General features: G+C 44.8%; 1 protein-coding gene across 2 annotated transcripts in view; it reads left to right on the forward strand.

Annotated features, from left to right (window-relative positions):
• Nucleotides 1–915: 915 nt before the first annotated feature.
• The window catches only part of COL28A1 (collagen type XXVIII alpha 1 chain), an 85,485-nt gene continuing 62,396 nt past the window's right edge, over nt 916–24,004 (forward strand). The window contains exons 1-10 of one of the 2 annotated variants that reach the window (XM_060280753.2): nt 916–1,088; nt 3,817–3,986; nt 6,477–7,033; nt 9,954–9,974; nt 12,931–12,987; nt 13,525–13,578; nt 13,798–13,839; nt 15,995–16,021; nt 16,810–16,854; nt 22,280–22,324. In XM_060280753.2, the coding sequence (XP_060136736.2) occupies nt 3,860–3,986; nt 6,477–7,033; nt 9,954–9,974; nt 12,931–12,987; nt 13,525–13,578; nt 13,798–13,839; nt 15,995–16,021; nt 16,810–16,854; nt 22,280–22,324 (975 nt within the window). In that variant the 5' untranslated portion in view covers nt 916–1,088; nt 3,817–3,859. The remainder of the gene's footprint in view (nt 1,089–3,816; nt 3,987–6,476; nt 7,034–9,953; nt 9,975–12,930; nt 12,988–13,524; nt 13,579–13,797; nt 13,840–15,994; nt 16,022–16,809; nt 16,855–22,279; nt 22,325–24,004) is intronic. The other variant, XM_060280754.2, reaches the window with a different exon arrangement.

Below are 24,004 nucleotides of genomic sequence, written 5' to 3' on the forward strand. Positions count from 1 at the left end.
GCGGAATTCTTCCGTTCTAATTGTTGAACCAACTGTTGAAGAATGCACCAAAACCAAGGGAGAGGCTAGAGAAAAAGTACCCTGGTAGGTCATGATATTCACGGATACACAGGTAAGGTAATGTGTATATGAGTGGCTAGGAAGCCCACCAAAGCACCTTACGAGCAGTCTGAATCTGCACAAGTGTGCAGGTGGACATGCCCCACTTCTAAGCACACAAAATAGCTCCGCCCACTTGCACCCATCTGCCAGGGGTTCTAGTTTGGTCTATAGGTCAATTAGCTGATATCACACCCATAGGCAGGTGATATCAGCTGATGGACAGGGGTGTGGCTTTCAATTTGGTATTGGCACACACAACCAGACACCAGCAGCTGATGAGTGGGGGTTAAATCCTGTCCCGTTTTTGGCAGTGCACGCCAGTTCCCAGCCATTGCGACATCAGGTGATTGACAAGTAGCAGCCCATTCCTGATAATGACCTGGCCCATGGCACTGAAAAGCTTCCCCACCTGTGACATAAAGGTAACTGCTAGCATGCACTGTTGTGTGTGTGGTGAAGAAACAGATGTATCAGTTTCCAGATGTTTTCAAAGCTCATCTATAACCTTCCCCAAATTTTGGCCATTCACTGTAATGCACACATAGTATGATGGTTGCTGTATTATCTCGTACAGGAAGCATTGTTGAAAAATGAGCATGGCAGGGACAGGCACAAATGCCAGTAGAAGTTGTTTGTAAGAAGTACCGCTTTCATTTAGCAAACAGCAACCAACTCTGTAGCAAACTCTCTGAATGGCTGTTCCTTTAAAGTTGTTTATGCTCCCACCCAGATTGCTAGACCTTGGCTGCATGCCTAACCACTCTGCATTCAACTTGGACTAATAAAACATGAATAAAGGATCGTGAAAAATCCAGATGCAGGGTTCCTTGATTTGCATTAGGACTAATTATTTATTTAAGGACAGCTGTGCTTAAAAGTATTTAAAAACAAAACAAAAAACCCAGCGACCCTAGGAATGCATTTTCTAGTTCATATTTGTTTACAGACTATTTATTCCCAAGCTTGCTGATTTGGTGTTCTATAAGGTAAGATACCAATATTTTAGAAATTGTTTCTCTTAGCAAAAAATCCAAATGGGGCTTGAAACAAAATGGCATAATAATTATTGTCATATTATTAAATGACATTGTATTGTATCTTTTTTGGGGGGAGAGAATGAATTAATTAGATCAAAGTACTGGGTGATGTTAAACAATATTCTGTAAGGAGAGTTTGGAATTGGAAAGAGAAGCATATTGTTTAAATGTTTCATATTAGCGATATCGTAAATGCATTTCTCTAATAGATTCTTGTAAGTTGCATCTAAAGCTAGAGGTGTTTTTTTTTACTAGGATAAACTCAGTGGGATTAACTTCTGTGTTGATATATATAGGATTGCATTGTAAGGTCTAATGCACAATTACATGAGTTTAAGTTCTACTGAATTTAGCTGGATTTACTTCTGAGTAGACATACATAGGATTTGGCTGTAAGTCACAGTACAAATGTGTTAAATCAAGCTGCTCATCTATCTTGTAAATCTAACCAAATATGCGTATGCCAAACAACATCCCATGGACCATGTTAAGGATAATGCTATAATAGCGGATAACTTAGTAGTGGCTTTTTGTTGCCAAATAGTTTTCTTTCTGAAATATGGGTTTACATAAATTTAAATCAATGCCTATGAATTATTATGGACATGCCTGTGTGTTAAAATGAAATTTTGAGGCACACTTACAGTACATCAGGCACCCAAATGAGCAGCACTGTAATAAAGGGCTGAGGTGGGCTCAAAAGGTTTTCTACACAGAATGGAAAGTTTGAACTTTGCACATATCTCAAAATGTAACCTGCGGCACGATCTCATGCATGCCTACTCAGAAGTAGGCCCCATTCACTTCAATGGGACTTGCTTCTAGGGAAGTGTGTGCAAAGGATGACAGTGCTAATTCCTGCTATTTAAAGTGGTTTCTCTGCATCAATTAATTCCATCATGTATAATAGCTCGGTAGTGGCGCCCGCCCTGTGGAACGCCTTCCCATCAGATGTCAAAGAGAAAAACAGCTACCAGATTTTTAGAAGACATCTGAAGGCAGCTCTGTTTAGGGAGGCTTTTAATGTTTAATCAATGATTTTATTTCATTTTTCTGTTGGAAGCCGCCCAGAGTGGCTGGGGAGGCCCAGCCAGATGGACGGGGTGAATAATAAAATTATTATTATTATTATTATTTTATTATACCACGGGGCAGCTTGTTTTATTGTAAGTCTTAGGAGAATGCCAAGTACAGTATACCTGAGAATATTTCAAAAAAGTGAAAAGAATGATATAGCTTTGGACAACAGGAACATAGGAAGCCGATGTAAACCAAGTCAGACCAATGGCCTATCTAGTTCAGTATTGGTTACTCTGACTGGCAGCCGCTCTCCGGGGCTTCAGTCAGGGATATCTCTCAGCCCTAGCAGGAGATGCCATGGGATTGAACCTGGGACCTTCTGTATGCAAAGCAGATGCTCTGTCCCTGAGCTATGGCCCTTTCCCCAAGGGAAACGTTTATCATGCTTTCTGGAAAATATGTATCTAATTCATAAACTAGCTGTCTGTCTGTCTGTCTGTCTGTCTGTCTGTTTAGAACAGGGGTAGTCAACCTTTTTATACCTACCGCCCACTAATGCATCTTTCTTGGTGGTAAAATTTCCTTACCGCCCACCAGTGCTCGATGGAAGGAGGATTCAGCTTGTGCCGTAGAACCCCCCTACTGCCCACCTAGAATCCTGAAACGCCCACTAGGGGGCGGTAGGGAGCCAGGTTGGCAACCCCTGGTTTAGAACATTTCCCCACAATTTCCTCCCGAGTGTTCCAGTTTTCAGACGTTCCTTTGGAAGCCGAACATCTGACGGGGCTTCTGCAGTGGCGGAGGAAGCGTCTCGGGCACCTGGGGCCCATAGGGGCCCATAAGGGCTGGGATGGGGCGTGCCATGTGGTGCCCCAATGGCACCCAGGGCATGCCACACCCACCGCACCCACCTAGCTGTGCCTCTGGGCTTCTGCGGCTTCCAATTGGCTGCAGGAGCTTCCTGCAGCCAATCAGAAGCCGCTCTTTGGAAGTTGAATGTTTCAGAAGTCGAATGGACTTCGGGAACGGATTCTGTTCGACTCCCGAGGTAGGACTGTATACACAAGGCAGCTTGCAGAATAAGAGCTTAAAATAAATCGTTTTAAGGCCATTAATAAATAAAATTAAGCAAACAAAAGCAAAAAGGCAGAACAATGGAAGGAACATTGCTTTAAAAGATATGATAATCATCATAACTTAAGCATAGTTTTAATTTTAAAAAATGGGAAGTAATTTTATTTTAATTTTTAAACATGGGAAATTGGCGGCACCGGGGGGGAGGCAAATGTCCCCAAACAAGGAGCTCGCTCCCCTTGCCCCCCATTTCTGAACTCATTGAATAATAATATTGTAGAGTTGGAAGCGACCCCCAAGGGTCATCTAGTCCAACCCCCTGCAATGCAGGAATCACAGCTTAAGAATCCCTGACAGATGGCCATTCTGTCTCTGCCACTAACATATGCTACTGTTTTTTGTCTTTCTCGCCCACCCAGAAATATACTACGCCCTTTCTGTTCTTCCCCCAATATTTTTTATCAGGTGCTGGCTCTGGTCTGTGGCAAGTTTGCATTATATTCATTGAGTAAATGTGTGTTAAGAAGTTACAGATTTATTATTAATATGCACGAGACGTTAACAGCCTTTTTGTTTTTATTAGCAGGAGCAGTAAGTGATCCTTTGATTTTTGAATCTCCGTCGCTATGTGGAAAAAACATTCTGTCTTTTGCCTTTTGGCTTTGGCTGTTGCTACAAACTGTGTAGTGTATGGACAAAACAGAAGAAGGGGACAAAAGCCAAGTTCTCTAACAGGAAAAGCGAACCTTCAGGGTAAAGTCATTTTCTTAGAATTTGCTATAGGCTGCATGAAATGTTTCCAAGCGCAATGGAATAATCTCCAAGGGAAAATGGCAAATTATTAATATATGGAGATTTTGTATCGTTTTGGTAACAAGTCCTGAGTTCTATGGGAACAGCATGTTTTCCATTAAGACCAGACTACAAGGGACATAATTATTCTATTCTAAAAGGCACATTTTCTTTCACATTAAAAAAAAACAACTCAACAGACTTTCTTTCAGGTGGAATGTGCTACTGGAAAACACATATTGCACACCCACAATTTCAGAATAGATTGGAATATTTATTTCCTTATTAAATAAACAAAATAGCTTGTTGCAAGGAAACCTCTAAGCAGTTTACAATAATGGAAAATGAAACATTAGCACTATGAAAAATTTATTGAAAAAAATCCCAGTTGAAATCGGGTATTTAAAAACTTTCAAGAGACAATTCTAACCAACAGTAGCTAAAAAGAGATAAAGCACATGCGACTTCCACATGTTTGGATTGGCTTGCTGAAACAAAAATGTTTTAAGCAGATGCCGAAAAGGGTATAATGAAACCATCTGTCTGGTGTCAATTGGCAGGGAGTTCCTAAGTGTGCTCCTACATTAAAAGCTTGATTTCTTACAACTGCACAGCTAGTATTATGTGGTACCTACAATAGTGTCAGTTCTGCAGATCAAAGTGGTCTAGAAGGCATATTTAGGATCAGGTGGACCCAAGTTGTTAAGGGCTATATACCAGGGGTCAGCAAACTTTTTCAGCTGGGGGCCGGTCCACTGTCCGTCAGACCTTGTGGGGGGCCGGACTATATTTTGAAAAAAATAATAATGAATGAATTCATATGCCCCACAAATAACCCAGAGATGCATTTTAAATAAAAGGACACATTCTACTCATGTAAAAACATGCTGATTCCCGGACTGGGAGCGGGCCAGATTGAGAAGGCAATTGGGCCGCATCTGGCCCCCAGGCCTTAGTTTGGGAACCCCTGCTATATACAGTATATTAATTGTGACACCTTGAGTAGCAAATGGGCAAACAGTGCAGACCTCTGAGCAGCGGTGTTATATGCTGAAAGGCTCTCACTCCTGTCAGCAATTATGCTGCAGCATTCTGTACTAACTGCAGCTTCTAGATCAAGCACAAGGGAAGCTCCATATAGAGTACATTGCAGGTATCCAGTTTTGCAGTCACCAATGCACAAACTCCTGGCTTTCCGGGACAGCCCTAGATTCAAACTGCATGCCTGCTCCTTCAAGGCAGGGCAGCCCCACCCAGCTCAGGCAATTGACTCATTTCTAGTTGTTGCTTTTATTTTCCCTATAATACACACATAACAGGCAAACGTCTTAGGGTTTTCTTTAGAACCAGGGCCTTCTCAACATTGGCTCCGACCTGGTGGAACACTCTGTCTCCTGAGACCAGGGCCCTGCGGGACCTGATTTCTTTCCGCAGGGCCTGTAAGAGAGAGTTGTTCCACCTGGCTTTTGGCCTGGAGCCAACCTTATCCCCTCCTCCATTTTCCTTTTCCCTTTCCCTTCCGTATGAGGCTGCATTTTAATTTTAATGTTTATTTAATTTTGTTCTTATGTTGTAATTTAGTCAGCTGTTTTATATCCGGTGTTAGCCGCCCTGAGCCCATTAATAAATTAAATTTATTAATAATAATAGTAATAATACGGAGCAGAAGAAGCCATTGTAATATAAATAGATACACTACACAAAAGGTTGCCTTCAGCAATATGCAGGCTGTCCTGATTATATGAAATGTATGTCATATTAAAGCAGATGTGAGAAACCAATGGCCCTGCAGATGTTGTTGGACTCCAGCTCCCAACAGCTCCAGCCAGCATGGAACAATGGTCAGGGGTGATGGAGGCTGTAGTCCGACAACATTCAGACGTCTTGCAAAAAAAATAAAAAAATAAAATCCCCTGTGTTGCAAAACAGAACAATCTGATAAACAGAAAGCAACACGCAGGCTAAGAGTATACTAACAATATTTATATAACACAGTTGAATTGTTTCTTAATTCACAATCAGAAAACATACGCTATGTACATGGAGCCACGAACTAATAAGAGAACATTTAGACAGCAGCAGTTTTCCCATGCCTATATTAAAGGACTGCAGCCCTATGTTAAATCAACACTTCCAATCCCTAGTGAATGAATATACTTCAGCAATACTATTATGGCTTTATTATCATGTGAATTGAGAACATAGGAACTGCCCATCTGGTCCAGCATCCTGTTCTCACAGTGGCCAATCAGATGCCTATAGGAAACCCACAAGCAGAACCACCACTGACGCCTGCTTGTTCCACCACCTAATGAGAAGAACCTAGAACTGGATTGGAATTCCCCTTACCTCTTCCCTTTCTGTTTGAAAACACCCCATGTTGTTGTTTTTCCCCACTGCGGTTTTGTTCCCTGTTTTTGAATGACTTCTGCCCCATCTTGCCCTCTGCAGCTTCCGTCTGCTTCATCGATATCATCTTTGTCCTGGACAGTTCCGAAAGCGCAAAAGATGTCCTGTTTGATAAGCAGAAGGAGTTCATCACCACCTTAAGCGACAAGCTTTTCCTCATGAAGCCCACCAGGGTCCGCAGGTATGACTTCAGGCTGGCAATCATGCAGTTCAGCAGTTCGGTCAAAATCGACCACCCTTTTGCCGAATGGAGAAACTTGCAGACCTTTAAGCAGGAAGTTGCTGCGATGACCTTTATCGGGCACGGCACGTATTCCTACTATGCTATTTCCAACGCTACCCAGTTGTTCAAAACAGAAGGCCGTAAAATAGGTGTCAAAGTGGCTTTGTTGATGACGGATGGGATCGACCACCCAAAGTCTCCTGATGTGCAGGGCATATCTGAAGCTGCCCGGGCCCTTGGAATATCGTTCATCACCATTGGCCTTTCTAAGGTTGCCAATCAAGCCAAACTGCGTTTGATATCTGGCGATTCGCCTGGGAAGCCTGTGCTCATCCTCAGCGATCCCAACCTATCAGACAAAATACGGGACCAGTTGGTAAGTAATATCTTTTAAAGGCTTCTTCTTCTTCTTCTTCTTCTTCTTCTTCTTCTTCTTCTTCTTCTTCTTCTTCTTCTTCTTCTTCTTCTTCCTCTTCCTCTTCCTCTTCCTCTTCCTCTTCCTCTTCCTCTTCCTCTTCTTCTTATAGTTTCGTAGACTCGTAGAGTTGGAAGGGAACAACACAAGGCTCATCTAGTCCAATACAGGAATCTGTTTGCCCAACAGGGGGATTGAACCCACAGCCCTGAAATTAAGAGTCTCACACTCTACCAACTGAGTTATCCCGCAGCAGTAGTAGCCACCAACGACAGGGCCTTTTCAGTAGTGGCATCCCAGTTATGGAACAGCCATTCCAGGGAATATTGCCTGGTGATCTTTTTGGTGCCAGATTAAAACCTTTCTGTTCACCTACGCCTTTTTAAAAAACCTGATGTGGCCTGGGCCTCTCAGTTTTTAAATCTGAGGCAGTTTTCTTTAACTTTGAGAGTGCAATGATTTCATTTTTTGCTTATTTTGATTGTATGGTTTCATGCCTAATAATAATAATTTAATTTGTACTCCACCCATCTGACTGGGTTGCCCTAGCTACTCTGGGTTGGGTGGCTTCTTCATATCAAAATTGTTTTTCTTACTCATTGATTGTAAGCCACCCAGAGAAGTTAATGTTATGAAGTGGCGTACAAAGGCTGCAAATAAATGAATAATTAAGAAATAAGGACCTGTAAGGAACCAATGTTTTAGCATGGCAGCATCAACACTGCGTGTTGTCATCTGGCTAGCTCTTCCACTCAGGGCCGTCTCAAGCCGGTTGGGCACCCTGGCGCCGTGGCGCGGAGATCGCTCCGGCGTCCGGCGTGCGCAGTGCGCAGTGCGCAGCATGGCTTCCGCGCGGCTTCGCCGTGCAGCACCCTCCTGCCGGCCTGGCACCCTGGCGCCCCACACTGCCGAGACTACCCCTAGAGCCGGGCCTGCTTCCACTGTATTCTTTTCAACACCTGCTCAAAACATTGATGTTTAGTCAAGCCTACCCAAACATGCAGAAGTTTCATGCAGCTACCGTTGATTTAAAATCATCTTTTGGATATTGTTAAATGCTTGTTTTTAACTGTTTTTATTGGTATTTTCAATATTTTATTCTCATCCCCCTCTAAACAGCTTAGAGGGTTTGTTGTTGTTTTTTTTACAAAAAAACCAATCCAGTGGTATATAAATTTTGATAAATAAAAATCAAACAAAATAAAAAAAATTCCTTCAGTAGCACCTTAAAGACCAACTAAGTTTTTATTTGGGTATGAGCTTTCGTGTGCATGCACACTTCGTCAGATACCAACACGGCTACCTACCTGTAACTAAAAATCAAACAGTCAATCAATCAATATGGTGACTGCCCAAGAGGTCACAAAGAATGACTTTAGCCATGTAAGCTCTCCATTCCTGCCCAGCTCCTGTGATGCGCAGTGGCTTGAAACAGTAGCATTCCAGCCTTGTGCCCATTCAGATCATACATCACTCTTAAAGTGCTAACTTTAACATATGAATGGGGCAGCACATTTCATTGGGAACATTCACGGGTGAAAAGAGGGCTTATGTTGGTCAGCTCTTATTTATTCATTTATTTAGAACATTTGTACCCCATTCTTCAGCCAAAAATGCTCCCAGAGCAGCTTACATGCAATCAAAACATGGCGGTCCCTACCCACAGGCTTACAGTCTTAAAAATTGAAATGACACACAAGGGAAAGGGAACAGGGAGGGAAGAGGAAAACCCAAATCCCAACTCTGGCACCAATTTCTAAACAGCTGTTTCCATAATGACCAGCTGGCACAGTTCAGGGGCAGGAGGTGCCTGATGGTGATGAGATGAGCCCCGCTTCCTAACTCCCCCCCACCCCGTCTGATAGAATGGCTGCCCCCAGGTTGACCGTTAGGGTAGAGGAGGCCTGATGGAGCTGGCCTGTCACAGCAGAGCTGATGCACTTGAGTTCTGCTTCCCAGCTCTCTCTCCCACTGCTGGAATGGCTCCCTGCAGATGGTAGCTGCAGGCAGAGGAGGCCTGATGGAGCTGGTTTGCCATAGCAGATCCGATGGAGGTCTTTCCCCATGGCCAGCAGTGGCCTGTGGCTCAGGTGACAGGTGACTGGAGCCTTATGACTGGAAACAGAAGGAGAGGAGAATACTCGGGCCATGCTTGTGGGCTTCCCATAGGCTGGCCAGTGTGAGGTTGTTGGGTTAGCTGGGCCATTGGTGTGTGATCCAGCAGACTCTTGTTACGTTCTTTTCTGGAGATACTGGGCACTGAATCCAGAACTCTTTACATGCAAGGCAAATGCACTACTACTGAGCTATGCCCCTTAATTATACAATGGCATAATGAGAAAGATTAGCAGTTTGCTGTCAAATAGAAACACAGAAGAACAACAGGACGTGATAAGGTCAGACGGCAAGAATTATTAGACATTGTAGAAGACCGAAGCTCTCAGGGGAGAACTGGATGCAGAAGTTGTGAATATATACATGACAAATAAGGAAATGAGCTCCTAGTGGCTCATTAGAAGAAAACATATTATGGAAAGGAATAAGTGATGGGATTTGTTCTGATCTTCTAATAGTCAGCTGGATTTGAGCCATGCTGTTCCATTTAACATATTCATACTCACCACAAAGTTTGGGTAAATAGAGCTAACGACTCGTATCATATCACATTTACTTTGGGATTTCCAGAAGTGTTTTTCCTGCTACACCTTGACTTTACTGTTTTATGATATTGTTTTAGTAATGCTTATTCTTCCAATATGTAAGCAACTTTGTGAGATTCACCTGAAAAGCGATTCATAAATGCCTGAAATAAACAGTGTTGTTAAGCAGGCTAATCCGAGTTGAAATGGCATGTCATGCTAATATATATTTTATCTTCCAGGCAACTCTATTTGATGAGCGGGTAAGTTGATCAGCTTTTGAGTATGCAATGGCCTGTCCATCATCCTTTCCATTTCCACTGTTCAAGCTGTGAGTGTCGTTGCCTTTGTTGTCAAAACAGGCATGGGGGGGGGGGAAGCTTTGCTGAAGTACAACAAAAGAGATCTTTATGGGGGAAGCTTTAGAATGGAGGGATGAGGGGACACACACAAAAAACAGACCAGTGACTTGAACATGCTCTGCGACCATGACATGTTAGATTATTTTGGGGAGTGGAGAAAACTGGGTGGGAAGAGGAATGAAGTGGAGTGTCTGGACTCCTGATCAGCAGCACTGCACACTGCAACATTTTGTTGCAGGTCCCACTTTTCATGGGGAAATATATGCTGATTCTCAGATAACATTTCCCTGCAAAACAACAACAACGTCCTCATAAGAAAAAGGGATGCACATGTACACAATCATGTGATTCCTCCACGATCCAGCTGGCCCCACCCGTCAAATACATGCCATCGCTACCATCACCACCAACTGGTGCTCTTTCCAACCAACACAACCCAATATTGCCATTCCACTGAATGGCACATGCGTTGTTGGAAATTAGCCAGGTGCCAGGTGCATTTTGCTACTGGTGTGGTTCCAGTTGCAACTACATGGAGATTTCTGGGCACCAGGTTGGCGGCCACAGTTTAAAGACCTCTACCTTAGTCCATCATTTGCACCATTTCCATTTTTACTTTGTGTGTTTCTCCTCCTTGCATACTGGGACAAGTGAATTGTTGGAAGAGCAAGCTGCAGTCAAGCAATGCAGTTGAGATCATAGAATCATAGAACTGTAGTATTGGAAAGGACTTGGAGGATCATCCACACATCGGCATAAACATGGAATTCCCCTCCCCCCAAGTTATCTTTTGCTGTGCATACACCATATATTTAAAGCACTTTCCATGCACCCCACATAGAATCCTGGGAACTGTAGTTTTTACCTCTCACAGAGCAACAGTTCCCAGCACCCTTAACAAAATAAGCTTTACGTAGAATTTACTGAAATGAAGGGACCTAACTTAGACATGTTAATTAACTTCGATGGGTCTGCTGTGAGTAAAATATAGCCTGCATCCACACCATATATTTAAAGTGCTATGATACCACTTTAAACTGTCATGGCTTCCCCCAAAGGATTATGGGAGTTGTAGTTTGTTCAGGGTGCTGAGAGTTGCTAGGGAGTATCTATTCCCCTCCCAGAGCTCCAACTCCAAGAGTTTGCTGTGAAGAGGAATTGATTATTAAAGCACTCTACAGCTCCCATAATTCTTTGGGGGGAAGCCATGACTCCTAGTGCTTTAAATGCATGGTGTGACTGTGGCCTCCGTTTGAATACCACCCACATTTCCCAGGATTCCTTGCGGGTGGAGGGAGAGAAAAATGTTCTTTAAATGTATGGGGTGTGTGTGCAGCTTTTATCTCTTTAAGAGGAACGGATCAAACAGAAACAGCATGGAAGTGTTTTTTCTCTCTGAGAGGCCCAAGCAGCTGTGCAAGGACTAAAGGTCAGGAGCACTCCTCCTTTTCAAGGTGGCTGCCTGGGCCTGTGGGACCAGAGGAGCGGATGCAGGGGTGGGAATCGGAGTGACTTGTTCTCAGAAGCAAGAGGCCAACAGAGACACGAAAGGGAAGTTGCAAGGGAAGGGAATAGAAAAGATTCCATTCCATTGGGGATTTAAGGCCACTTTGGATGCGACAAAACTTCCCATAGGGGAAGCACTTCTGTGTAACCAGGCAAGAGGCAAGATGATTAAAGCACATGTGCGTTTTGCCAGCGCCTGAGTTTTGCATGTTGAGAGATGAGCCATGGATCCAGGTGATCTACCAATTTCCTATCGAGTGTGAGAAGGGGCGGGGCTTGCTCGATAAGGTGGGCAGTAGTGTGGTATGCATCTTAAATTCTTCTCAGCCAGTTTTCTCCCAATGGGGTTTTGATAGTCATCTGAAAATGGCGGCGGCGGCGGCGGCGGGGGGGGGGGAGTATATTGAGAGAAGATCACATCAAATAAATGTCTCCTGTCTAGCCCTCCTTGGGCTTTAACTTGCCCCCAGACTTGTAGGTAGACTGCACTACCTACAATGTGGCACATGGGTTGTGTTGCCATGACATCTAGTCAGTCTCTGAGAAATTGTAATTGCATTGAACTGCCTGGCGCATGGACACTGTGATACCCATAGCTGTACCCATACCCAACACAATTTTGTGGGCCTCATATAGCCAGTCTTTGTGGGTGATCACCACTTACCTTGTGTGTGTTCCTATAAGGACCAGGGTTCAACTTAGATGCCACACCTGGCTTCAGAGGCACTCAGAAGAAGCAAGACTTTTCACTGTTCCCAAGTGGCTCTGAAGCCAAGAGTGAGGACAAGTTGGAGATCACACTCTTCATCTTAAGTTCCAGGCTAAGGAGAAGGGCGGGCACTTTCTGTATGGCCTTGTGCTGAACCTGACTTTGTGCAGGCACAAGAGCTCTACATAATATAATAGACAAGACACTTCCCTTCTCCTGGGGTCCAGTAAGAACTTCTTCCTGATTATGGTATCCCCCAAAGTCCAGTATTACATTGGAGATGAGACTTAACTCCAGTTCTCCATTTCTGATTGAGGACGCGAGCAACGAGGAAGCCCCTTGGCTTGCGCCTCTGTTTAAATGGTCCCAGCCACGCCCCCCAGCCAGCCGATTGGCCGGCTGGATGATGACACGGCCGGGATCCTCCGGGCAACGCGGAACAATGCCTCTGCCCCTGGAGGAGAGTGGGTGGTCATGTGGTCCACCGCAACTCTTCCCCACAGGTAAGAGGAGCGGACTGGGGGATAGTATCAGGTTTTCACCAGACTAATGAACCACTAGTATCCTGGGACAATTTGGGACAATTACGTTCATAGTTGGAAAGGTGAAATTCTAACATTGCTGTTTCTGTTGAACCTGTAGTGTGAGCAAAAGAGCTGTGAATGCGAGAAGGGAGACCGAGGACCTCCAGGACCACCTGTGAGTATATGTGATGGGCAGTTGGAAGCTTCAGATTTCCTGCTTATAAGAGCAAACTATCACACACAAAAGCTTAAAGGAGAATATAATATGTTTAAGTGTGCCTGAAAGAAAAGAGGGAGGAATTGTTCACTCAAGAACAAAGTATAAAAAGCACCAGGTTTAGTTAGGCTGACCATGTGTTCTGCTTTACAGGGTACAGCCCTCTATTTTAAGGAGTTCTCTGTTTGACAGACTGTCCAGTCCAAATGTGGTTTAAAGATAAAGAACTGTAAGAAGGGAGAGAAAGCAGGGATATTGTAGTTATCCATCAACATTTAGGACCCAGACAGCTGTCTGAGCATGGACACAGGTCACCTGGTCACACTCTTCCCTGCTTTGGAGCCATGCATAGCATTTCAGTTCCAGTAATGATTTCTAAAATTGCATCTATTCACAGAAATTGGGATGTGCAAACTTTATGCAACTCTATGTGCTCTCAAAACAAAGAGGGCATATACTCTATTAATGATATTTCTCTCTCCTTGTCCCCTCAAGGGTGGTCATGGTGGCAGAGGGGATAAAGGTGATCGAGGAACTAAAGGAGAAAAGGTAAATCACCACGAACGCCTCCCTTGTTCTCTTACAATGGCAATGGGACCCGCCTGAGAGGTGCTGGAACTGAGTTTCGGCAAGTTCCAGTTGAAAGAAATTTCCTGGTCTTGACTGTTATATTTTTTAATAAGACTATGGTCAAAGTTGGGTGTAAATGTAGTATAAAAGGAAATAATATTTCCAAGTATTTTCACTGGTTTCTACCTTTTCCCCCAGGGTGAGGCTGAGAAAGGAGAGCCTGGAGAAAAAGGTGCAGAGGTGCGTGAATTATTGCTATTGCCAGTAATTCAATGTGAAGTGTGTTTCTGCTTTCTGTCAAGCCCTGTTCTTTAATCTGTCTCCTCTCTGACTGTCCTGTTTCTTTTGATATGCTCTTTTGTCACAGTGGGACTTTGCAAGCAGAGCCATCATCGTAGCTCCTTTTGCTGCCTTTAACTTATCATCTCAGATGTCACAGCAGCCTATGCAAGACTTAGCTGCGCTGCCCTAGGCTAAGAAAGATCAAGGTGGAGTTGTGTCTAACCACAGCTGGTAGGACAGAAGGCAGGGAGCCCAACAGTAGGTTGGAAACAGAGCTAATGGTGGGAAGAGCCAACTAATGACAGTTTTGTCTTCCTCACTGCTGAGTTCTATAAGGGGAATGAGGAGACTAAGGGGGAGGGGGAAGCTGATAGGTAGTTCTTCCTTAAGTACTGGTACTACCTAAGTCCTAAGAAGACAGGCGGATGGGGCTGGCTAAAGGCAGACTGAAATTGGTGGGGCAGTGTTTCATTTGCCCAAATGAACCTGCCTCACTGGTTAGAGTGCCAGAAGATTACTGGAGAGACTCAGATTCAAACCCCCACTCAACCATGACATTCACTGGGCAATCTTTGGCCATCTAACCATACCTACTTCACAGCTTTGGGAGAACCGTGTTAACTGCCTTGACCTGCTTGGGAGAGCGGTAGGTAGCAAATGTAATGGCGAGGATATTTTGTTGTTGTTGTTGTTTAGTCGTTTAGTCGTGTCCGACTCTTCGTGACCCCATGGACCATAGCACGCCAGGCACTCCTGTCTTGCACTGCCTCCCGCAGTTTGGTCAAACTCATGTTCGTAGCTTTGAGAACACTGTCCAACCATCTCGTCCTCTGCCGTCCCCTTCTCCTAGTGCCCTCAATCTTTCCCAACATCAGGGTCTTTTCCAAGGATTCTTCTCTTCTCATGAGGTGGCCAAAGTATTGGAGCCTCAGCTTCACGATCTGTCCTTCCAGGGAGCACTCAGGGCTGATTTCCTTAAGAATGGATAGGTTTGATCTTCTTGCAGTCCATGGGACTCTCAAGAGTCTCCTCCAGCACCACAATTCAAAAGCATCAATTCTTCGGCGATCAGCCTTCTTTATGGTCCAGCTCTCACTTCCATACATCACTACTGGGAAAACCATAGCTTTAACTATACGGACCTTTGTCGGCAAGGTGATGTCTCTGCTTTTTAAGATGCTGTCTAGGTTTGTCATTGCTTTTCTCCCAAGAAGCAGGCGTCTTTTAATTTCATGACTGCTGTCACCATCTGCAGTGATCAAGGAGCCCAAGAAGGTAAAATCTCTCACTGCCTCCATTTCTTCCCCTTCTATTTGCCAGGAGGTGATGGGACCAGTGGCCATGATCTTGGTTTTTTTGATGTTGAGCTTCAGACCATATTTTGCGCTCTCCTCTTTCACCCTCATTAAAAGGTTCTTTAATTCCTCCTCACTTTCTGCCATCAAGGTTGTGTCATCTGCATATCTGAGGTTGTTGATATTTCTTCCGGCAATCTTAATTCCGGCTTGGGATTCATCTAGTCCAGCCTTTCGCATGATGAATTCTGCATATAAGTTAAATAAGCAGGGAGACAATATACAACCTTGTCGTACTCCTTTCCCAATTTTGAACCACTCAGTCTACAATCGCAGTGTAAATAAATCAAGCTGCCAGTGGTATTGAAACGGTGGGACTTCAAACGGCGTCTCCAAGAGTTGATGGATTTTGAAATCTTTGGAAGAATGCTTATGTATGTGGTGCATAATCATTGCCCCACTATCCTATAGAAACAGCAGCCTGTCTTGCATCTGGAAGCGCTGATGAACACTTCCTTTCTCTCTGCATTTTAATGAAGGGAGCCAATTTGTTAATTCATTTCTTTGCACATGAATATTGACTTCCTCCAATTAAATGAATGGAGAGAGCTCTGTATGAAGATCAGAAGCATGCTATTCTCTCTCTCTCTCTCTCTCTCTCTCTCTCTCTCTCTCTCTCTTCAAAGTATGGCATTTCATTCTTTCTCCAACCAGGTTATTGCTCTGCCCCCTGTGCTGATTAAATAGCATATTTGTTTATCATATTCTTGATATTGTATTAGTCATGTTAAAATAACTTTATTTTGTTCTTCTAATAGGGAGGTGCTGGTTATAAGGGAGACAAGGTGAGATGATTCACAAATGTTTGTTTATATAGTATTGCCATATTAAGCAGTTTATAATTAGATGTCTACAAACACAATGCATTAAAAATATAGGGGATGAGTTGTAAAAGAATAATATTAATAGAACCAGATGAAAGAAGGAAGAGATAGGAATACACTCCATAAAGTTTCACAAGCTAGAGTCTTTTGCACTGTAAGCTTCTTCAGAGTAGTAGTATTGTGTTCTTTAGGATCCTGCTCTGGACTGAAAGAGGCTGGTAAGGACTAGTAGGATAGAAGGCTTAGAGGACACACCGGTCAGGAAACTTGAGAACAACTTAATTCTCTCTCTCTCTAACAAGAACAGAACAGTAGCAGGAAACCCCTGACTCCAGCCATATACGACTAAATTCAGTGCCACTTAGCAACTAAGCTGCAAAATGACCCTATCAACACAGGGCAGGCAGATTGAAGTTTTGAGGGACATAAAAGAGATGCTCCTATGCTTTCCAGGCTTATGGTGATTTTGATGTGTATTTCTTCTGCTTAAGTGCTTTCAACATGATAATTTAGATCAGTGGCAGCAAACCTTTGGTCCTCCAGGCATTGCTGAACTACAGCATAGTCAGTGGTCTGGGGTGATGGGACTTGTAGTCTAGAAGCATTGCGAGGGCCACAGGTTCCCACCCCTGATCTAGATTGTCAGAATAACCAGAGAATGTGACACTTCAACTTCCTCTACAAAAAACAAATAATTTGTATGAAGCATCACCATGAAATCATGCCAATAATATATGTATTTTTTGCAGGGTGAGCGAGGGGAATGCGGAACACCAGGACTAAAGGGAGACAGAGTAAGTACCGTAAACAACTTGCCATATGCATACATACAAGCTGCGTCAAAATTCTGTTCAGAACGTTGTGTGAAAATGCAAAGTGTGTTTTTCTTAAAATGGCAAAAGGCAATTATAACTGTTCTCTTTGAACCTACCGGTGTTGGTGGAAGGTTAGTTAATTGTTACCTTGAAAGGGTTTCATCAAGAGAAATGGATCCAGTAGGTCAAAAGGGAGCAGTTTGATTCTCTGGGAACACCGTGGCAATAGTCACACTGTTTCAGACCTCTATGGGTTGCTTTGAGATTCTGCTGCCTGAACAGGCTTTCCTTGGGCTGATTGAGAATTTCCATACCACTCTAGATTTGAAGTGGCCTATAAAATAAAGCTGCTTAGCAAACATACATAAATAGAAGAGTGTCATGTTCTGGCCCCATGGAGGAGCCCAAGGGGCGCAAGGAAGCGAAGCAGGTTGGTTGTTGCAGCACCACAGAGAGCTCCTGGTGAGCAACTTGCTCCAACTCAGACAGGAAGTGAACTGGGGCCTTTTTAGTCACCGTTTCCAGTCCACCTTTCTTAAACTCCTATACCTTTAAGGACCACTTTACTCTATATGCGCCAAAAGGATCACTAAACCACTTGAGGAAAGCACCATTAGTGGTCTCCCATGGACTCAAGTCAACAAGCCACATGACCCGGAAGCTGTACACCGGCTCCCTCGGCCAGTAAAGCGAGATGAGCGCTGCAACCCCAGAGTCGTCCGTGACTGGACCTAATGGTCAGGGGTCCCTTTACCTTTACCCTTTAACAACTCTCAGCATCCTTAACAAACTACAGATTTCATGATGCTTTGGAGGAAGCCATGACTGTTGAAGTGGTATCACAGTGCTTTAAATATATAGTGCAGTCAGGTCTGTTATTTTCAGTGAGTGTCCTCTGAGTAAAAAAGAATTGAACACCACCCTATGTTTTAAATTTAGTAGGCGTTTTCTTTTTGGAAGAAACATGAGGTATATAAATTTCTTAAACAGATACTCTGCCTCCTTTCGGAGAACTAGGGACCTCCTCCTTGGAGTGCTCCCACCTACACCATTGAAGTTGTGAGGAAGGTGCTCAGTTTCTCAGGTCCAGGAGAAGAAACATTTGGTGGTCCTGGTGTCTTTTTTTTTAAAAAATATTTTTATTAATTTTCCAATTAAAACCAATTATATCACATTCAATATTTCAAATTATACACATATATATATCAATCAAACCGAATGTTATGCCAAATCATCTAAAGAATTTTTTATTTGGGTTCCCATGCTTCAAGAAATTGGGAATTCCTCGCAACTGTCCACTGCCGTCTTTTTTCTAAAGTTCAAATCGTCCTCCAAGTTCATAATAATCCAGATCTTCCCCTTACAGTCACATAGATGTTTTCCACTTTCATCCGATTGTTTCCCAGCCGCTGAGATAAATATCAAACAAAGTTTCACAGATGTTCTTTCTCCTGTGTGAGTTAATCAGTCCAGCCTCCCCATAAATCTTCTTAATGGAGCTCCCTGTTGCGTCGAAGCAGCCCGAAGCAGCGCCATCTTAAAAAGCTCAAATCACTTTCGTTTTCTCTCATAGCCATGAAGATTTACGATCATTATAGAATTTACAGCTTTTTCAGGCAGGAGACCCAAACATCAAACCATAAACTCTTGGTAAATTAATGGATCTCCTTGCCCTATAGCTGAACTTAGCTTCAGGTCGCTGCTCCAATTTAAAGTGCGTCACAGCTCATAAATCCTCCGAGCGCGTCCAGAACTCCTTCCGTCCGACTAGGGGGGGGCTTTTCTCATCGGCAACTCCACATCTTTAAAAAATATGCTCAGTGACAACAGTTATAAAGTTCAACTCACACAGTCTTTTGCTTCTCTTTCACTCCAAACAAGCCAGGACATCGCGTCCGGGAAGGTACGAGGCAACAATATGAAGGAAAATAAAATAAAAACTCACTTCCCTTATCGCTCCGTCCCCATCAATCCTTCTTCCAGATGCAGTACAATCTTTGACTCCTCTCCCTCAGCAGCATAAATTTCTCAGCAGTAAACAGCGCTTCTTCCCCTCCTTCTGAAGTATGTCCATAGATTTAAGCCTAATTATCTTCTTTAACCATGGAAATCCCCGCCATGCAGATTAGCGTCCGGGAGTCCTGGCCCTCGTAAGTGCTCAGCCCAAGCTCCCCCCACTCCAAAAACAGTCGGAGTGGGTCTGGGGGCATCGCGGGCCAGCGGCCCCTCTCCGTAACCCCCGGAGAGGGTAGGGGGTTGCCATTTACTCCCCTAGCAACCGCCAAATTCCTCACGAAGGTCAGAGAGATGGAAAACAGGTCCGCCATTCCTGCAGGCGGAAACCGGAACCCTGGTGGTCCTGGTGTCATGGGGTTTGTTTGATCAGGCCCGTAGCCTCTGGTTCAGTGCTTCACCAGTCACTAGCATCAGGCCTGGAGCCAGGAACCTGGTCGAGCTTCTAAGCCAGTGACACTGTAGCCCAGGCACCCCCAAACTTCGGCCCTCTAGATGTTTTGGACTACAGTTTCCATCTTCCTCGACCACTGGTCCTTGTGGTTAGGGATCATGGGAGTTGTAGGCCAAAACATCTGGAGGCTGCTGTAACCTCCAGCTTAATGTCCAAGTCACTACTTCACTTATCGGTCACAACAAGGAGCTGGAATTGGGGAACCCAAAAATCAGTACATCCAGTATAAATATAAAACAATCCAAATTCAGCCTGAATTGAGAATGAATTGTGGCTTTCCAGATGTTGCTGCTCTTCTGTGAGCCTCCAACCAGCATAGCCAATCTGCCGGGATGATGGGAGTTCTAGTCCAACAGCATCTGGAAGGCCACGGGTTCCTCATCCCTGACGAGAGAGAAAACAGTGTTTAAATATTTTAATTTGCTAAGAAGGAATCCATGTGAACTGCAATTTTCTTAGTTCTTATAGCTCCTTACAGCAGTGGCAGTTTACATGGGTAAAGAAGTTGTAATGGAGCATGTGAAATGTACGTATGTGTGAAGTTAAAAGAAAATTAGTTAGCAGCTGGCAGTTAAAATGGAAGGGGGGGGAATGGACATAAAGACCATATGTCGAGATTGTAGAAATGTAAGCATTTGAGTTGTTGTTTTTACTGAGGGCAAGGAAGGAGAAGGCATTGAACATCTGTAAAAGATTAAAAGGCCATAATGGATTAAGCACTTGCAGAAACTTCTGAACAGGCCAAAGTTCTCATCACCCACAGGATTCCCACTTACAAGAGGAGATGAAGCGGCATTGCCAGAAACGAATGAAGAGGGTTTTTTTTAATAAGAAAGAAGGAAGAATAAGAGGCAGCAATCATGCCAGTGGAAAATGAGCAGACATGGAGAACACACAGCAGAAGCACAGAGCAAAAGATTGGGACACACAGCACTAATATTCTGGAGCACATTTATGATCTGGAAAGATCAGCACAGCAGTGTAATTGTTTGTACTGTTGGGTGTCCCAACAAAATGTAAAAAAGAAAAGAAAAGAAAAGAGATTTATTGCATAGTATTCATCAGTGTTTACTGGTGTTTCCCACTGCCCAGAATTCTGGGTTTCCCTAAAGGGCAGTCAGCGGAGGGTACAGCTTTTATATTAGCTGAAAATGCAAATAACTGCTGGCTGTTTGAATTCAGGTTGGATGTGGCTCATGTTCACAAGTCTGCAGAGGACAAGCTTAACTGTCATTATTTCCATTGCTGGTTTTGCTTCCTTGATGCCAGAGCCCACTCCTCCCTCCCAACTGCTCACAAGTTCAAAGGGGGCCACTTGTGATAGCAAGCAGCTGGGGCTAAAGTGAAGGACAAGAGTGATACTCCCAAGAGAGAAGAGCACCTATTTTGACCACAGAGTTCCTCCTTTAGCCAAGAAAATGATTGATTTTAGGATGGAAGAAAACATGTACTTGTCTGGAGCATTTTTATCCTCCTTTTCCGTCGAAGAAGGCTCCCTGAGTAGCTGAGCAATAAGATGATCCCTGTAATCGGACTTTCCATTGAAAAGATGTGACATGAAAGAAAAGGGGATTGAGAGGAAGAAGAAGAAATAGCAAACTCCAGCATCAGTTATTAGATATGAATGATTGACTTTATAACTTGTTAGTCATTAGCCATACACAAAGTAGACCCATTGAGGTTAATGGGCATGACAAACTCAGGTTCATTCATTTCAATGAGTCTGCTATGGGTGGGATTTAATTGGCTACCATTCAGAGTTTTCCCCCCTCTAATGACCAGATCAAATGGAAACAGCTGGAGAAAAACAGGAGCCAAAAGCTGCTGGTCTCTCAGCAGGGTGGGTGGCGGGTCCTGCTCCCCTTCCATCCCCCTGGGGCAGGCTGATGGAATGACTGCTGCCAGGTGACACTTTGTAGATGGAGGTTGCTTCTTGGAAGAGCCCTGCTTCCTTTCCTCTTCTCTGCTGCAGACTGATATTCCAGCCATCCAGATACACTTCCTCATTTTCAGAAACTCCATTCCCAAACCCAAGGCATTATTGCCAGGAGAACGAAAATGATCTTGCATGGTCTGCATAGCAACCTAGAGAGAGAGAGAACCTTATATTGATGTCTGTTCAAAATATATTTTGCGATTGATCTGTTTTAAGCCGTCATGGCTTCCTCCCAGAAACTCTGAGATTTTTTAACTTCCTAAGGGTGCTGAGCAGTCTTTGTTTCCCCCTTCCTTCCCTTCTTAGAAGGTAACAATCCCCAGGATTACTTGCCCTGCTCTGATGACAACAAACAGGGGTACAATGGAGATGGGGAGGAGCAGAATTGCTCTTGTAGGTCATTTCACAGCCTTTGCCATGTACAATGTTGTACAGGCTTTGTACATGAGATGAGGAACCCTGCAAAAAACCAAAACCAAAAAGGAGCAGCCTCACCAGCTACATTTTGAGAACCTGAGCGTGTGCAACTATATAGGGAATGGGTTTGGGATTTGCTACCATGGCCCTGTTTTCCCCTTTGCACATTCAGCTAAAGCTGCTTATATTTTGAGGGCAGTATGCTACATGGTGCTGAATATTTCCCAGCATAGATCTACTAGACCAGCCTTTGCCAACTTAGTGGCCACCAGATGGTTTGGACTGCAACTCCTATCCATCCCTGGGGCAGAGAGGAATTGTAGTGCAAACCATCTGGAGATGACTAGGTTGGCCAAGGCTGTGGTAGCCCATTGACAAACCCTAGTTTCAGGTCAGAGATCTGAAATGGACAGAACATGGAGGAGCAACCAGTAAAGGGGAAATTTGGGCAAATCTGCCTTACACCGATATGTGCAGATAATAGCAACCATAGCTGCAGGGAGAGAGCTGAGAAGTGTTTTAGTGAGCCTTGGCTGAATCAGAACTTGCAATTAATATTTCTAATTTTTGTTTTATTTAAACAGGGGCTAGAAGGCCCTTTTGGCCCAAAGGGACCGAGAGGACCTCAGGTAAGTTTGTTTACAACCTAATTCTATGTGAAGATTATTATTCGTTTGCATTATTCAACTCCAGGCAGCGGCAGAGCTTCATGCTTCGCCACCAGTGACGTGGCGCGCGTTTTGGGGGCGGGGCGGGCAGCGGCGATGGCGCCCCTGGGATCGCGTCGCTCGGGGCACACCACCCCTATCTTCCTACGCCCCTGACTCCAGGGGATATTGGGCTTGTGATGTGTAGATTACTTTGGCTAGAGGTGGTAAATCTGTGCCCGGGCTATACTTCAGCAGAACTACCGTGTTTCTCATATTATAAGACATGTCTTATATTAATTTTTTCCTCAAAAAAACACGACATGGCTTATTTTCAAGGGATGTCTTATTTTTTAATAAAGTGCACGCGGGCGCTGTTTGCTGGGCTTGTCAAGCCCAGCAAACAGCGCCCGCCGATCTTCGGTGACAGGCGGGGGTGGGCGGAGCGCGGAGAACGATCTCCGCTTCACCCCCACCCCCGCCTGTCACACAGCACAGGTCCGAAGATCGGCGGGCGCTGTTTGCCGGGCTTGTCAAGCCCAGCAAGGAGCGCCCGCCGATCTTCGGTGACAGGCGGGGGTGGGGGGAGAGCGGAGAACGATCTCCGCTTCCCCCCACCCCCGCCCGTCACACAGCACAGGGCCGAAGATCGGCGGGCGCTGTTTGCCGGGCTTGTCAAGCCCAGCAAGGAGCGCCCGCCGATCTTCGGTGACAGGCGGGGGTGGGGGGAGAGCGGAGAACGATTTCCGCTTCCCCCCCACCCCCGCCCGTCACACAGCACAGGGCCGAAGATCGGCGGGTGCTGTTTGCCGGGCTTGTCAAGCCCAGCAAGGAGCGCCTGCCAATCTTCGGTGACAGGCGGGGGTGGGGGGAGAGCGGAGAACGATCTCCGCTTCCCCCCCCACCCCCGCCTGTCACACAGCACAGGGCCGAAGATCGGTGGGCGCTGTTTCCCGGGCTTGTCAAGCCCAGCAAGGAGCGCCCGCCGATCTTCGGCTCTGTCCCCCGATGCGCTACGGCTCGGGGAAGCAGGCAGGGAGCTCCTGCTGGGTCCCGCGGCTTCGCCTCTCGCTCGGTCGGGGCTTTGCGATAGTGCTTATTTTCGGGGGATGTCTTATTTTTAACCAACCCTTTGAAATCCTGTCATGGCTTATTTTTGGGGGATGCCTTAAAATATGAGAAACACGGTAGGTGGCACCTTCTCCTGTTCCATGTGCAAAATATGACTGGATTCATAGCAGTCAAGCCTTTATTCAACACTTGTGATGGAACAGCATCTTCCACCACACCTGAGGGAAGCATACCCAACTCTGTCTTCCAACATCACACACACACACATCACTGTACACACAGATCTGCGCTACAACAGTTCACCACCACTGCCTGCCCAGCGTCACCTGCCACTACATTCTGCTGAATGGTAGAGCCGGCCCTACATTTCAAGATACATGACTGAATGGCCCTTTATGTGAGTTCCTGCCTCTCCAAAGCCTGAAGAGATGCAGACTCTGCACGTTTATCACCTCACTGTCTTGTCTGTGTATGCAGCAGTTGTTGCATGCCGGCATTCCCTGCCCTGTCTCAGATCTAACTCGAATAGAAATGTCAAGGGGATGAAGCTATTGGACAATTAAAAATTAGTAAGTCACCAGGGCCAGCTGG

Source organism: Zootoca vivipara, chromosome 11 (genome assembly GCF_965207765.1).
Source record: "Zootoca vivipara chromosome 11, rZooViv2.hap1.1, whole genome shotgun sequence".
NCBI classification, from domain to species: domain Eukaryota; kingdom Metazoa; phylum Chordata; class Lepidosauria; order Squamata; family Lacertidae; genus Zootoca; species Zootoca vivipara.